At 44.8% G+C, this 12804-nt stretch overlaps 1 protein-coding gene across 2 annotated transcripts in view; it reads right to left on the bottom strand.

Annotated features, from left to right (window-relative positions):
* Positions 1-12346, bottom strand: part of LOC111139766 (zinc finger protein 268) — a 33827-nt gene extending 21481 nt beyond the window's left edge. The window contains exons 1-2 of one of the 2 annotated variants that reach the window (XM_022492137.1): positions 12165-12346; positions 11804-11885 (exon numbers count right to left, since the gene is read on the bottom strand). In XM_022492137.1, the coding sequence (XP_022347845.1) occupies positions 11804-11836 (33 nt within the window). In that variant the 5' untranslated portion in view covers positions 11837-11885; positions 12165-12346. Of the gene's footprint in view, positions 1-11803 lie in introns of both variants that reach the window. The other variant, XM_022492138.1, reaches the window with a different exon arrangement.
* Positions 12347-12804: the final 458 nt, after the last annotated feature.

Raw genomic sequence — 12804 nt, 5'->3', positions numbered from 1 at the left:
TTGCTCAACACAGAAGATTAAGGTAGTGAGAGGAATGACAGAGAGACAGAGACAGAAGAGGGGAGGGGAGGAGAGGGGAGGGGACCGGAGAGGAAAGAAGCAAAGGGGGAAGGAGGGGAGAAGACAGGAGAAGTCCAAACAACTAGAGGGAAAAGACAGAGAAGGGAGAAAGGCTACCAGACAGTAAGAGGGAAGCATTCAGATCTTATTCCAGAAATTAACCACAAAATACGTAAATGTGAAAGAAATACATTAGAAGACAAGGCATGCTGAAGGAAGCAGAGGGCTAGAGGCCAAATAAAGGGCTTCCTGACAAGGCATAGCACTGAAGTATGAGTTTGTTTCTGTCTGCAAAAGAATCACTGAGAAGATGAAGTGGAACAGTAAAAATGGTGACTTCTGCAGGAGGGACAGAACGGGGCAGAAGGGGTGGAAGCAAGTCAGTTTCCACTTTTGAATCATGTATAAATATCTTACATAATCAAAAAGAGGGAGGGCGATCCCTAAAGCTGCAAGTAAGTGTCAACAAATATGTATTTATCAAACTGAAAACAAAACTACAAAAGAATAATTTTTCTAACTGATCTTTAGATAAAATGAGCTACCAAGACAGACTGAACTTCATTCAGCATCCTTGTTAGTAAAAACAAATTACAATTTTAAAACCATTCTATGGACATTGTAGGATATGACAGTTCTATTACCATTATTAAGAACAAAGATATCTGGATTTAACAGATACATTCATCACATCCCATCGTAAACAGCGATACACACTCTCTTCATATGCACATGGTACAGTCTCCCGAGCAGATCACACAGTCGGCCATAAAACAAATCTCAACAAACTCAGAAACACTGAAGTCATTCCAAGCATCTTTTCTGACCACAATGCTATGAAATTAAGAATCAACCAAGAAAAAAATTTGGAAAAAACACAAATACATAGAGGTTAAGTAACATATTACCAAACAAGGAATATGTCATCCAGGAAATCAAAGAGAAAATCAAGAAAACACATGTAGAAAAAAGGAAAATGAAAACACGGTAGTCCCAAAGGTCTGGAATGTTTTAAGAGGAACATTCATAGCATTACAGGCCCACCTCAAGAAACAAGAAAAATCTCAACTAACCAACCATACACCTAAAGGAACCAGAAAAAGAACAAACAAAACCCAAAACCAGGAGAAGGAAGGAAATAATAAAGATCAGCGCTGAAATAAATATAAGAGAAACTAAAACAAACAATGGAACGGACCAGTGAGACAAGGAGCTGGTTCTTTGAAAAGATCAACCAAATTGATGAACTTTTCACTAGACTCACCAAGAGCGACAGAGAGAGCGACAGAGAGAGACCTCAAATAAAATTAGAAAAGAAAGGAGAAATAATAAGTAATATTACAGAAATACAAAGGCTTATAAGAGAATACTATGATACGTGAATATGAACATTATGCAACAAACTGGACAACCTGGAAGAAATGGATAAAATCCTAGAGACGTACAACCTCCCAAAACTGAATCAGGAAGACACAGAGCATTTGAGCAGACTGATGACCGGCGATGACACTGAATCAGTGAGCAAAAAACTCCCAACGAACAGAAGTCACCTCACCAGCAGCCTCACGGGTTAAGTTCTACCAAACATTTGAAGGAGAGTTAATATCTGTTCTTCTCAAAGTATTCCAAAAAAGGGAAGAACGAAAACTTCCAAATTCATTCTATGAGGGCTGCATTACCCTGATCCCAAAACCAAATAAAGACACTACAAAATAACAGGAACTTGGGGCGCCTGGGTGGCTCAGTCTGTTAAGCATCTGTCTTTGGCTCAGGTCATGATCCCGGAGTCCTGGGATCAAGCCCCACGTCAGGCTCCCTGCTCAGAGGAAAGCCTGCTTCTCACTCTTTCACTCTGCCTGCCTGTGCTCTCTTTCTTCAAATAAATAAATAAAATCTTAAAAAACAAACAAACAAACAGGAACTACAGGCCAGTATCTCCGATGAATACAGATGCAAAAATTCTCAACAAAATATCGGCAAACCAAATCCAACAATACTCTAAAAACATCATTCACTACGATCAAGTGGGATTTATTCCTGGGTTGCAAGGGTGGTTCAATATTCACAAATCAATCATCAATCAACATGAAAGATCGCATCAACAACAGAAAGAATAAAAACCATATGATCATTTCCACAGATGCAGAAAAAGCATTTCACAGAGTATAACAGACATTCATGATTTAAAAAAAAAAAAATCACAAAGTAGATTTAGAGGGAACATACCTTAACATAAGAAAGCCATATTTGAAAAACCCATAGCTAACGTCATACTCAAAGGTGAGAGAGCGAGAGTTTTCCTCCTAATATCGGGCACACAACAAGGATGTCCACCTTCACTACTTGTATTTAAAGATTTTATTTATTTATTTGACAGAGATCACAAGCAGGCAGAGAGGCAGGCAGAGTGAGTGAGAGGAAGGGAAGTAGGCTCCCTGCTGAGCAGAGAGCCCGATGCGGGCTCAATCCCAGGACCCTGGGATCATGACCTGAGCCAAAGGCAGAGGCTTGACCCACTGAGCCCCCCAGGCGCCCTCACTACTTGTATTTAACACGGCACTCAAAGTCCCACCACAGCAATCAGGCAAGAAAATGGAGTAAGAGGATTCCAGACTGGTAAGGAAAAAGTAAAGCTTTCACTATTTGCAGACGCCATAATACCATGTAGAGAAATCCTAAAGCCCGCACCAAACACCACTGGAACTGATAAATGAATTCAGAGAGAAATCCACTGCATTTCTATACACTAATAATAAAGCAGCAGAAAGAGAAATTAGAAAAACAATCTATTTACAATTGTACCAAAAAGAATAAAACACCTGGGAATAAACTTAAAAAAGGAGGAGAAAGACTTGTACACTGTAAACTATAAAACGCTGATGAAAGAAACCGAAGACGACACAAATGAAAAAGTGTTCCACGCCCACGGACGGAAAGAACAGATGCGGTTAAAATGGCCACACGACCCGAAGCGATCTACAGATTTCATGCAATCCCAATCAACGTACCAACAGCATTTCTCCCAGACCGAGAACAAATAACCCTACAATTTGTACGGAACCACAAAAGGCTCCAAATAGCCGAACAGTCTTGAAAAAGAAAAACCAAGCTGGAAGTATCACAATTCCAGACTCACGTTCTACCACAAGCTGCAGCAATCCAAACGGTGTAGTGCCGGCCCCAAAACAGAACAGTCAACAGAAAAGGACTGTAGGCCGAAAACAAACCCAAGATTACATGCTCAATCAATCTCTGATAAAAGAGGCAAGAATATGCAATGGAGGGGCGCCTGGGGGGCTCAGTGGGTTAAAGCCTCTGCCTTCGGCTCAGGTCATGATCCCAGGGTCCTGGGATCGAGCCCTGCATCGGGATCTCTGCTCAGCAGGGAACCTACTTCCCTTCCTCTCACTGTCTCTGGCTTCCTCTCTGCCTACTTGTGATCTCTGTCAAATAAATAAAGAAAATCTTAAAAAAAAAAAAAAGAATATGCAATGGAAAAAGAAACTCTTTGACAAATGGTATTAGGAAGACTGGAGGGCAACATGCAGAAGAATGAAACTGAACCACTTTCTTACACCACACACAAAAATAAACGCAAAATGGATGAGCGATCTAAATGTGCACCTGAAACCTCAAAAATCCTAGAAGAGAACACAGGCAGTAATTTCTCTAATATCAGCCAGAGCAACACTTTTCTAATATGTCTATCGAAGCAAGAAAAACAAAAGCAAAAACATACTGCTGGGACGTCAGCTGAATAAAAAGCTTCTGCACAGTGAAGGAAACAGTCACAAAATAAAAGACAACCTGCGGAATGGGACAAGATATTTGCAAATGACATATCCAGTAAAGGGTTAGTACCCAAATATATAAGGAACTGATATAACTCAACACCCAAAAACAAATAATCCAATTAAAAAATGGGCAAAAGACATGAACAGACATTTTTCCAAAGACGACATGTGGATGGCCAACAGAGAGAGGAAAACATGTTCAACAGCGCTCGTCAGTAGGGAAATGAAAGTCAAAACCACAAGAGATCACCTAACACCTGTCCGAATGGCTAAAATCAACACAAGAAATAACAGGTGTCGGCAAGGATGCGTGTGGTGATTACACTACGAGGTATCTACCCAAAGAATACAAAAACACTAATTTGAAAGGATACATGCACCCCTGAATTGATAGCAGCAGTATCTACAATAGTCAAAGTATGGAAACAGCCCACGTGGCCATCAACCGATGAATGGATAAAGATACGGTGTACCCACACACACACGCACACACACACACGCACACAGGAATATTCATCAGCCATCAAAAAGAATGGAATTGGGCGCCTGGGTGGCTCAGTGGGCTAAGCCTCTGCCTTCAGCTCGGGTCATGCATGATCTCAAGGTCTTGGGATCAAGCCCCCATCGGGCTCTCTGCTCAGCGGGGAGGCTGCTTCTCCCTCTCTCTCTCTGCCTGCCTCTCTGCCTCCTTGTGATCTGTCTCTGTCAGATAAATAAGTAAAATCGTTAAAAAAAAAAAAAAGAATGAGATCGTGCCATGTGCAATGAGACAGATGGAGCTGGAGAGGATGATGGTAAGTGAAATAAGGCAGAGAAAGACAAATACCATATGATTTCTGTCATATGTGGAATTTAAGAAACAAAACAAAGGAAGAAAAATAAAGAGACAAGCCAAGAAAGAGTGTCTTAGCTACAGAGAGCACATGGTCAGCAGGGGGGGTGGTGAACCAGGTCAGGGGACTAGGCGTACACTTCCGCGAGGAGCGTGCAGTGATGTGTGGGAGTGCCGAATCACCACCCTGCACGCCCGAAACCAACACAACACTGCACGTTAACTACACTGGAATTAAAACGGTAACTTCATAAAATAAAAACAAGATACCTAGCACGGGACAAAAAAGATGCAACAGTAAGTTAAACACTTGTACACAAATGTTTGTTGCAGTAGCTCATTACTGGAAACAACCCAGACGTCCACCATTGATGATCGGATAAACGAGATGTGGCCTGCCCAACAGAGGCCACTGAGCCACACTGAGGAATTAAGTACTGATAAACGGTACCACACTGATGAACCCTCGGAGAGGAAGCGCCCAGAAGGAGCTTTTTTCGACTGTAATTTAAGTGCCTGAGGCAAGCTTTTCATTGTCAAGCCGACCAGTTTGAAGACACTCATCTTGGACCAACACATCGCCAGCTACACCAAAAGGCGAAGAACAGAGCTGCCCCTCCCAATGACATCCCCCTTTTGGAAAGCACTGGGTGACCTAGATAACTGCTCAACGGAGTGACCCTGGTTTTCCCTTTCTGTGCTCTAATTCCCACTCTTATATTTTAAATTCACCAATAAAAAGTGAATCTGCAAAACACAAGGCACCCCACCCTCAACTCCAATAAAGGCACAAGCCCAGGCCTGAGGGCACACTTCCCCGCCCCACAACCTCACTGTCTGGCATACCATGCGCCCTCCAGGGCTTATGAACCTCCAGGACCTATAAACCTCGTTTTTCCGACATTCCCTGACGGTTGCTGACGAAACACATCTTGCCATCATAGGACGAAACTCAAACACCAGTCCAGCCGCAACTCTGCCTCCAGTCGGAAATGTCTGGATGCTCACATGGGCCCAGGGGCGTGCCGCTGGCCTTCCTACTCACTAGCATCACGAATGACCGGTGGAAACCAACGCAAAGCAACCCTTGAAAACATCATGCCCAAAGAGGCCAGACAGAAAAGGCCACATACAGTATAACTCTATGAAATTGGTAAATTCAGAAAAACACAAAGTAGATTAATGGTTGCCAAGGAAAAGGGGGAAGAGGGAAGAGGGAGGGACTGCAGTTGGGGACAGTTTCTTATTGGAGTGACAATAATGTTTAGAATTAGACGGCGGTGACATGTGTACAACTCTAAACACTAAAGGCGACCAAGTTGTACATTTTAAGAGTGAATTTTCCAGTACATAAATTATGCTGCAATGAAACTTTTATAAAGAGAGAGTATGTAACTTCAGTGACTTTTATTAAATTGAAGGCCTTGCGGGAACCCTCTCTGTCCAGGCTGGCGCTGACGGGCCCTGGATACTCTGCGCGCTCCTCTGAAGCCGTGTGCAGCCCCCACACGGCTCTCGCCCTGCTTCTGTGTCTAAGGAACTGCCTCTCCTGGCGGCTCCTATAAATGGGGCCATACCCTGTACTGTGTCTGGCTTGTTTCACTTAGTAGAATGCCTTTGAGGGTTATTCTCGTCATAACACAGACCCACAGTGTCCCCTTTCCTGCTAACAGTAGCCCATTTGGCTATGCATTCCCCAGCGACTCAACACTGACAGTTCTGAGCTCCTAAGAATAACCCTGCCACGTACATTTACCTCCAAGTCTCACATAAACATCTCTTCCTTTATCTTAGATAAATTCCTAGAGGTCAAATGACGGCACTGTATGACAGATTTGTAGATCACGTTTGTTTTTTTTTTTAAAGATTTTATTTATTTATTTGTTAGAGAGAGAGAGAGAGAGAGAGAGCACGAGCACAGGCAGAGTGGCAGGCAGAGGCAGAGGGAGAAGCAGGCTCCCCGCCAAGCAAGGAGCCCGATGTGGGACTCGATCCCAGGACGCTGGGACCATGACCTGAGCCGAAGGCAGCCGCTTAACCAACTGAGCCACCCAGGCGTCCCTGTAGATCACGTTTTCAATAAATTGCCAAAATCTTTTCAAAGTGACTCAACCACTTTATATTCCCACCAAGTCTATAAAGACCCCAATTTCTCTACTTTCGCTGTCGACCTTTCAGCTTAAAGCCATTCCAGTGGGTACAGATGGCACCTCGTTGTAATGAAATCTGTATTTCCCTGATGACTAAGGATGGAAAGCATCTTTTCGTGTCTTACTTGCCATCTACAGGTCTTTGGTAAAGTGTCTTTTCTGATCCTTTGGCCATTTTTACTGAGTTGTAAGTGTTCTTTATATATTCTGAATACAGTCCTGTACTAGATAGACGATTTGCAAATATTATGTCAGAGTCTGTGAATTGCCTTTTCACTTTCTGAATGAAATGACTTTGAAGCACAAAAGTTTTTATTTTGATGTAACAGTCCAATTCACAACTTCAAAAGCAGAATCTACATACAAGCTTTCTCTTTTCTTTTGGAGACTGATGGTATTGGAGGTATATCTAAGAACTTTGGCTTGACCCAAAGTCACAAATATTTTCCTACATGTTTTCTTCCAGAAGTGTTATAGCTTTAGCTCTTAAATTTTAAGTCTATGTTCCATTCTGAGTTCATTTTTTTGTACTGTGTGAGGTAAGAGTCAAAGCTCATCTTTTTGAAAAATTTTTAATTTTGGTAAAATACACATAACATAAACTTATCTTAAGCATTTTTAAATGTACAGTTCAGTGGAATTAAATACATTCACAGTGTTACAGCATCATAACCACCTCCTACCTCCAGAAGCCTTTTCATATGTAAAACTGCATCTTCTGGGCAATAAACCCCCATTGTCCCCTCCCCCCACCCCCATCTCTGACAACATCACTCTACTTTCTATGAATCTGACAACACTGAAAAACTCCTATCAGTAGAATATCTGTCCTTTTGTCACTAGCTCATTGCACCAAAGATAATGTCCTCAAGGTTCATCCATGCTGCGGCACATAGCAGAACTTCTTTTTAAGGCTGAACTGTATGTCGTGCATATCCGTATCAGCACACATAGAGACATACACATTTTGTTTATCCATTTATCTTTCAGTGAACACTGGGTTACTTCCACCAAAAAAAAGTAATTTTAGAACAGTGAAAACTCCATAATTTGAACTGGAAATACCAATATGAACCATACTTTTTCTCCTTTCAAAGATTCCTAGGTCTGCCTGGTGAAACGGATTAGAAGCAACAACATTCTGGTCTTCATTGTGGTCTCTGAGCACGTTAACCTACTAAAAGGGATCAGATTCCCAGGAGGAAAACCTGATGCCAGGTTTGGGACAGGAAATACTCAGATGAACCTAGAATATCTTGCTTGGACCAAAAGCCAGGAAGCCAGGAAGCCAGCTAAGGCTGAAAGAGTCACCTCAAGAGAGCTCAGGACCGCGCAGAAGAGGCTCCTCCGGCCACAGCTGGGACACCGGAAGCCTCTGGAAGAGTAAGGACTGCAAATGGCTGAAACTAACGGAACACCACAAGATTTAGGAATTTCTTAATCATACTCAAGTTAAAAAAGGAAAAAATCCAATAAAAAACTCATTGCTGTCACCAGCAGAGGTAACTAAGGCACCAGCTCCCTGGTGGCCCCTGGCGCTTAATGAGGAGTTGAGCACGCACCCCGCTGTCCCGACACGGGCTCACGTGTAAGCCAGCCTCTCGCCGTCCTGCAGCCGGGGCTCACATCCAACCCCTACAATGGGAATACACCTGTCCTCAGCCGTACTCAAAAGCAGATGGGAAAAAAGCAAAACTATATGCACATCTAGAGTTAAAATACCTTCACTCTAGGCCTTAACTTTTTCCTTCAAAGAACTTGTTTCTTCTTTTCTTTACTTTTTAAGACAGAGTGTGTGTACATGTGTGAGCAGGGGAAGGGGCAGAGGGAGTGAGAGAATCTCAAGCAGACTCCAGACCCCAGACTGCCCAGCGCAGAGTCCCACGCGGGGCTCAATCTCGAGACCCTGACATCATGGCCTGACCCGAAATCCAGAGTCAGTCGCTTAACTGACTGAGCCACCCAGGCACCCCGCTTAAGAATTTCCAAGTACAGTGACCAGCACCAAGATAGCGAAACTTTGAAAAAACAAGAAGGCATAAACAAACTAATGAAAGTCAACACACAACAGAGAGAATACCTCAAAGACAACAGCCAATGAACGGGCTCCATGGCCACTGATCATAGAGCGTGCACCTTATTACATTCAAGATGAAGGCAAACTTTATCATTTGGCCAAGAATTAGACAAATGACTTAACAAGCATATTTGAAAAAGGAAAAGAATTAATAAAAATGGATGGGGCGCCTGGCTGGCTCAGTCGGTTAAGCGTCCCTTGATTTCTGCTCAGGTCATGATCTCAGGGTCCTGAGATAGAAGCTGCACGCAGGGCCCCACGCTCAGTGGGCAGTCTGCTGGAGCGTCTCTCCCTCTCTCCCTCTGTCCCTCCCTCGCCGTGTGGATGCACACTCACTCTCTCTCTAACAAATAAATCTTTAAAAAAAAAAAAAATGGAAAAAACTTTTAACCAAAATATTTTTAATAGCATGTCAGAAGTAATTAATTAAAAGACAAATTATAGGAAATTATCCAGAAAACACCCATTAAGTTAAAAAAAAATGTTAAAGCAATAAACAATGTGTACAACGGCCAAACCTCTGTGAGAGAAAAAATACAAAGGCAAGAGAGGAGAAGAAAAAACAAACACAAAACCCCAGATCAAGTACAGCAGATAGAGAGCACACAGTGAGATGGCAGATTTAAACCCAGACATATCGGTAACTGCATCGATCATAAACAAAGTGCATCGTTTAAAATAAAAAGAATGACTGATGAAAAACAAATTTATGCTGTTTTAAAAAGGCACATCCAAAATACAAAGACTGAAAAAAGATACAAAACTGAAAGTAAATAGGATAATTTCTTTCATGGAACTTCCTAAACAGATTAAACATTTGTAAGTAGGAAACCTATTGATTTTTAGACTGATTTTGTACCAAGGTACCTTACTGGATTCTCCTCAAACTCTTCCCACTGCAACAGAACAACTTCCTTAATTCTCCATCACGGTCCTCCTGCCTCCTTCCCATTTCTGCAGCCGACTGCCGTTCCCATCGCTCCACTCTTCATCTTCTTTCCCTCCCTAACACACATACACACCCACACTCTGTTCTGGAAATGTTACCAGTAACACCCACCACCACCGTCATCACTAAATCCAACTTCAACTTCTATGACCTAATGTTACTTGACCTCTGTGGGACATCTCACATGGCAACTGGTTTTGAGGTTTCCTTTTCTTAAACTCTGGAACACAAGCCTCTTCTTTACTCTCATCTCTACTGGGCTCTCAGTAATCAGCCCCTCTTCTGCATCCTTCCCTTGCCAGTTCTCTGAGAACTATCCCCAGTCCTCTTCTCATTCTACACACTCTCCTTGAGCTAATCTGGCCACACCTGATCAGTGTGGCCTGTCCAGATCTTGCTCTTGAGACACATGCTTACTCTTCTGCCCACCAACAAGTACTGGGTCCAAACCATCTAAAGCAGAAATCTCCACCCACCTCCCCCCCACCAAAAATAACTCTGATAGACTTCCCTGACTCGGGGAATGCTACCACTCCCAACCCAGGCCCACAGAGCAGAATTCCAACAGTCACACCCGCTCTTCCATCTCCCTCACAACCAGCACCCAACTAGTTACCAAATCCAGTTGCTTCTGCCCCCCACCCTTTTTTAAATTAATGTTTTCTATATATTTGACTACCTTATTCACTTATCTTATTAAGGTATAGTTGATACCCAATGTTCCATTAATTTCAGGAGTACAACACAGGGGTCTATCATGTCATGCTCACCATAAGCCCAGCTACCATCTGCCACCTTACAACATTATTACAATACCACAGAGAACATTCCCTATGCTGTACCTTTCATCCCAGCGACTTGCTTCTGCCTCTCTACCATCTCTCTTTTCTCAAAACTACTAGTTTATTTAAACCCTTGTCTTCTCTTCCCTACTTCAGACTATTCCAACCAGAAGTCCTTCAGGAAATCACTTCAATAAATCTCTCTTCCCTAGAGAATAAAATCCACGGTTTTTTTTTTTTAAGATTTTATTTCTTTATTTATTTGACAGAGAGATCACAAGTAAGCAGAGAGGCAGGCAGAGAGAGAGGAGGGGAAGCAGGCTCCCCGCTGAACAGTGAGCCCAATGTGGGGCTCCATCCCAGGACCCTGAGATCATGACCTGAGCTGAAGGCACAGGCTTAACCCACTGAGCCACCCAGGCACCCCTAAAATCCAAGTTTTTAAGGTAATCCTCAAACCCCTCTATGATCTGGTCAGCCTGTGGCTCTGGCCTCCTTTCTTATACATTCCACCATCACCTACAAACCTTCAAACTCCACATTTCAGCAACCCTAAAATCATCGAAGTTCACCAACAGACCGGGGCATTTCAAGACTCTCAGATTTGCACGTTGCTTCCTTTTCCCAGGCTGACCTTCAGTCCCTTATTCACACTCACCTTCCAAACCTCGGTTAAGAGTGTCTTATTAATCACCCAAGCATTTCTTGGAGGACCCTCATCTCCAAAACTGACCCTGTGCTGTGCGTCCCCATGTACTTCCGCAGCCTGTTCGGAGTACCTACTGTCAATGTCCCTATGGGTTTCCTTGTCCAACGGCCCCACCAGACCTCTGCTCTCACAAAACAAGGGCAGAACAACTGATCTTTGCACTCTTAGCAACTGCCCCAGGACCCAGCAAGCACAAGACAGTAAAAACTGTTGAATAATGGAATAAACGAGTTCGGGGTACAAAATTGGCAGAAAAGAGACGGAAAGTTTAAATTAAAAGTCTGATGACAAGAAGTACTTCTGGACGGTCTAACACGCTCTACAGGAGTGTCTTGAGGCGGAGTGGGGAGCGGGGGCGCACGAGAAACTCCCACCCCGCGGAAAATGGAATGTGTACACCTTGGGGCTCAGGGAGAGCTTTTCAGAAAGGAGAGAAAAAGCGCTACTCACCCAGATGGCCGCTGTCCGGACCCTGGTGGCCATCCCCACGTTCGGGTCTATGCGTCCCGCGGGTGGCGGCAGGACCCTAGGGCTGCCGGAGGGGCAAGAAACTTGAAGGAGGCGGTCTCCCCGCCGCTCCCACCCTCACGCCGGGGAAAGCCTCCCGCCCCCACCGAGGGAGCCCCGCGGAGACGCCTCCCCTCTCGGAGCCCCGGGGCTCCGCGTCTCCCACGCCGCCCCCTTCCCAACACCTGCGCAACCGGGTCAGGAAACTGTTCCAAGTCCGGGCAGGGAGATGTGAGGTCAGAAGAGTTTCTACCGTCCCGCCGCCCTGAAGCTGAAGCGACTGGGCGCGTCGGGCTCCACTAACCCCTCAGCCGCCGGCCGGGGGACTCGGGGGGACGGGCCGCCTCTACCTCCCGGATCTGCAGTCACATCGGCTCTGGCCTCCCTTTTGAGTTGGCGGCGCCCGCCGCGGGTGTTTCGGCCACGGCTGTCGAGGCAGACGTGCTCAGCCACCTTCAGCTCGGGTCACCGCGACGGGAAACTGACACACACCACGAAACAAGGTTCTCTAGGCCGGGCCCAGCCAATGGCGGCCGTTAGGGACGCGCAGGAAACGCGTCGGTGCGACCTCAGGGCGGAGCGAACTACAACTCCCAGAAGTCCCTGCGGGAGCTCCCCTGGCACAGGTGGATGGGCGCCCTCCCAGGGCCGCGGGCGCCCAGAACACTGCGGAGAGAAGCTCGGGTTCTTGGCGTCCTGGCGGTGGACGCCCCAGCCGAGTCTCTCAAGGCGGCGGAGAATTGCAGTCGTGGGCAGCATTAGCGCAAGGCGGGAGTGGTATCAACGGAGGTGAAAATGTTCTGGGTATGGACATTGGGGAACGTATGTGCTATGGTGAGTGCTATGAAGTGTGTAAACCTGGCGATTTACAGACCTGTACCCCTGGGGCTAATAATACATTATATGTTAATAAAAAGATAAAAAAAATTTTTTTAATGTTCTTC

This window comes from Enhydra lutris, unplaced genomic scaffold (genome assembly GCF_002288905.1).
Source record: "Enhydra lutris kenyoni isolate GAN:26980312 unplaced genomic scaffold, ASM228890v2 scaffoldscaffold117, whole genome shotgun sequence".
Taxonomy (NCBI): Eukaryota; Metazoa; Chordata; class Mammalia; order Carnivora; family Mustelidae; genus Enhydra; species Enhydra lutris.
This window is presented reverse-complemented; position numbering and strand designations above follow the sequence as displayed.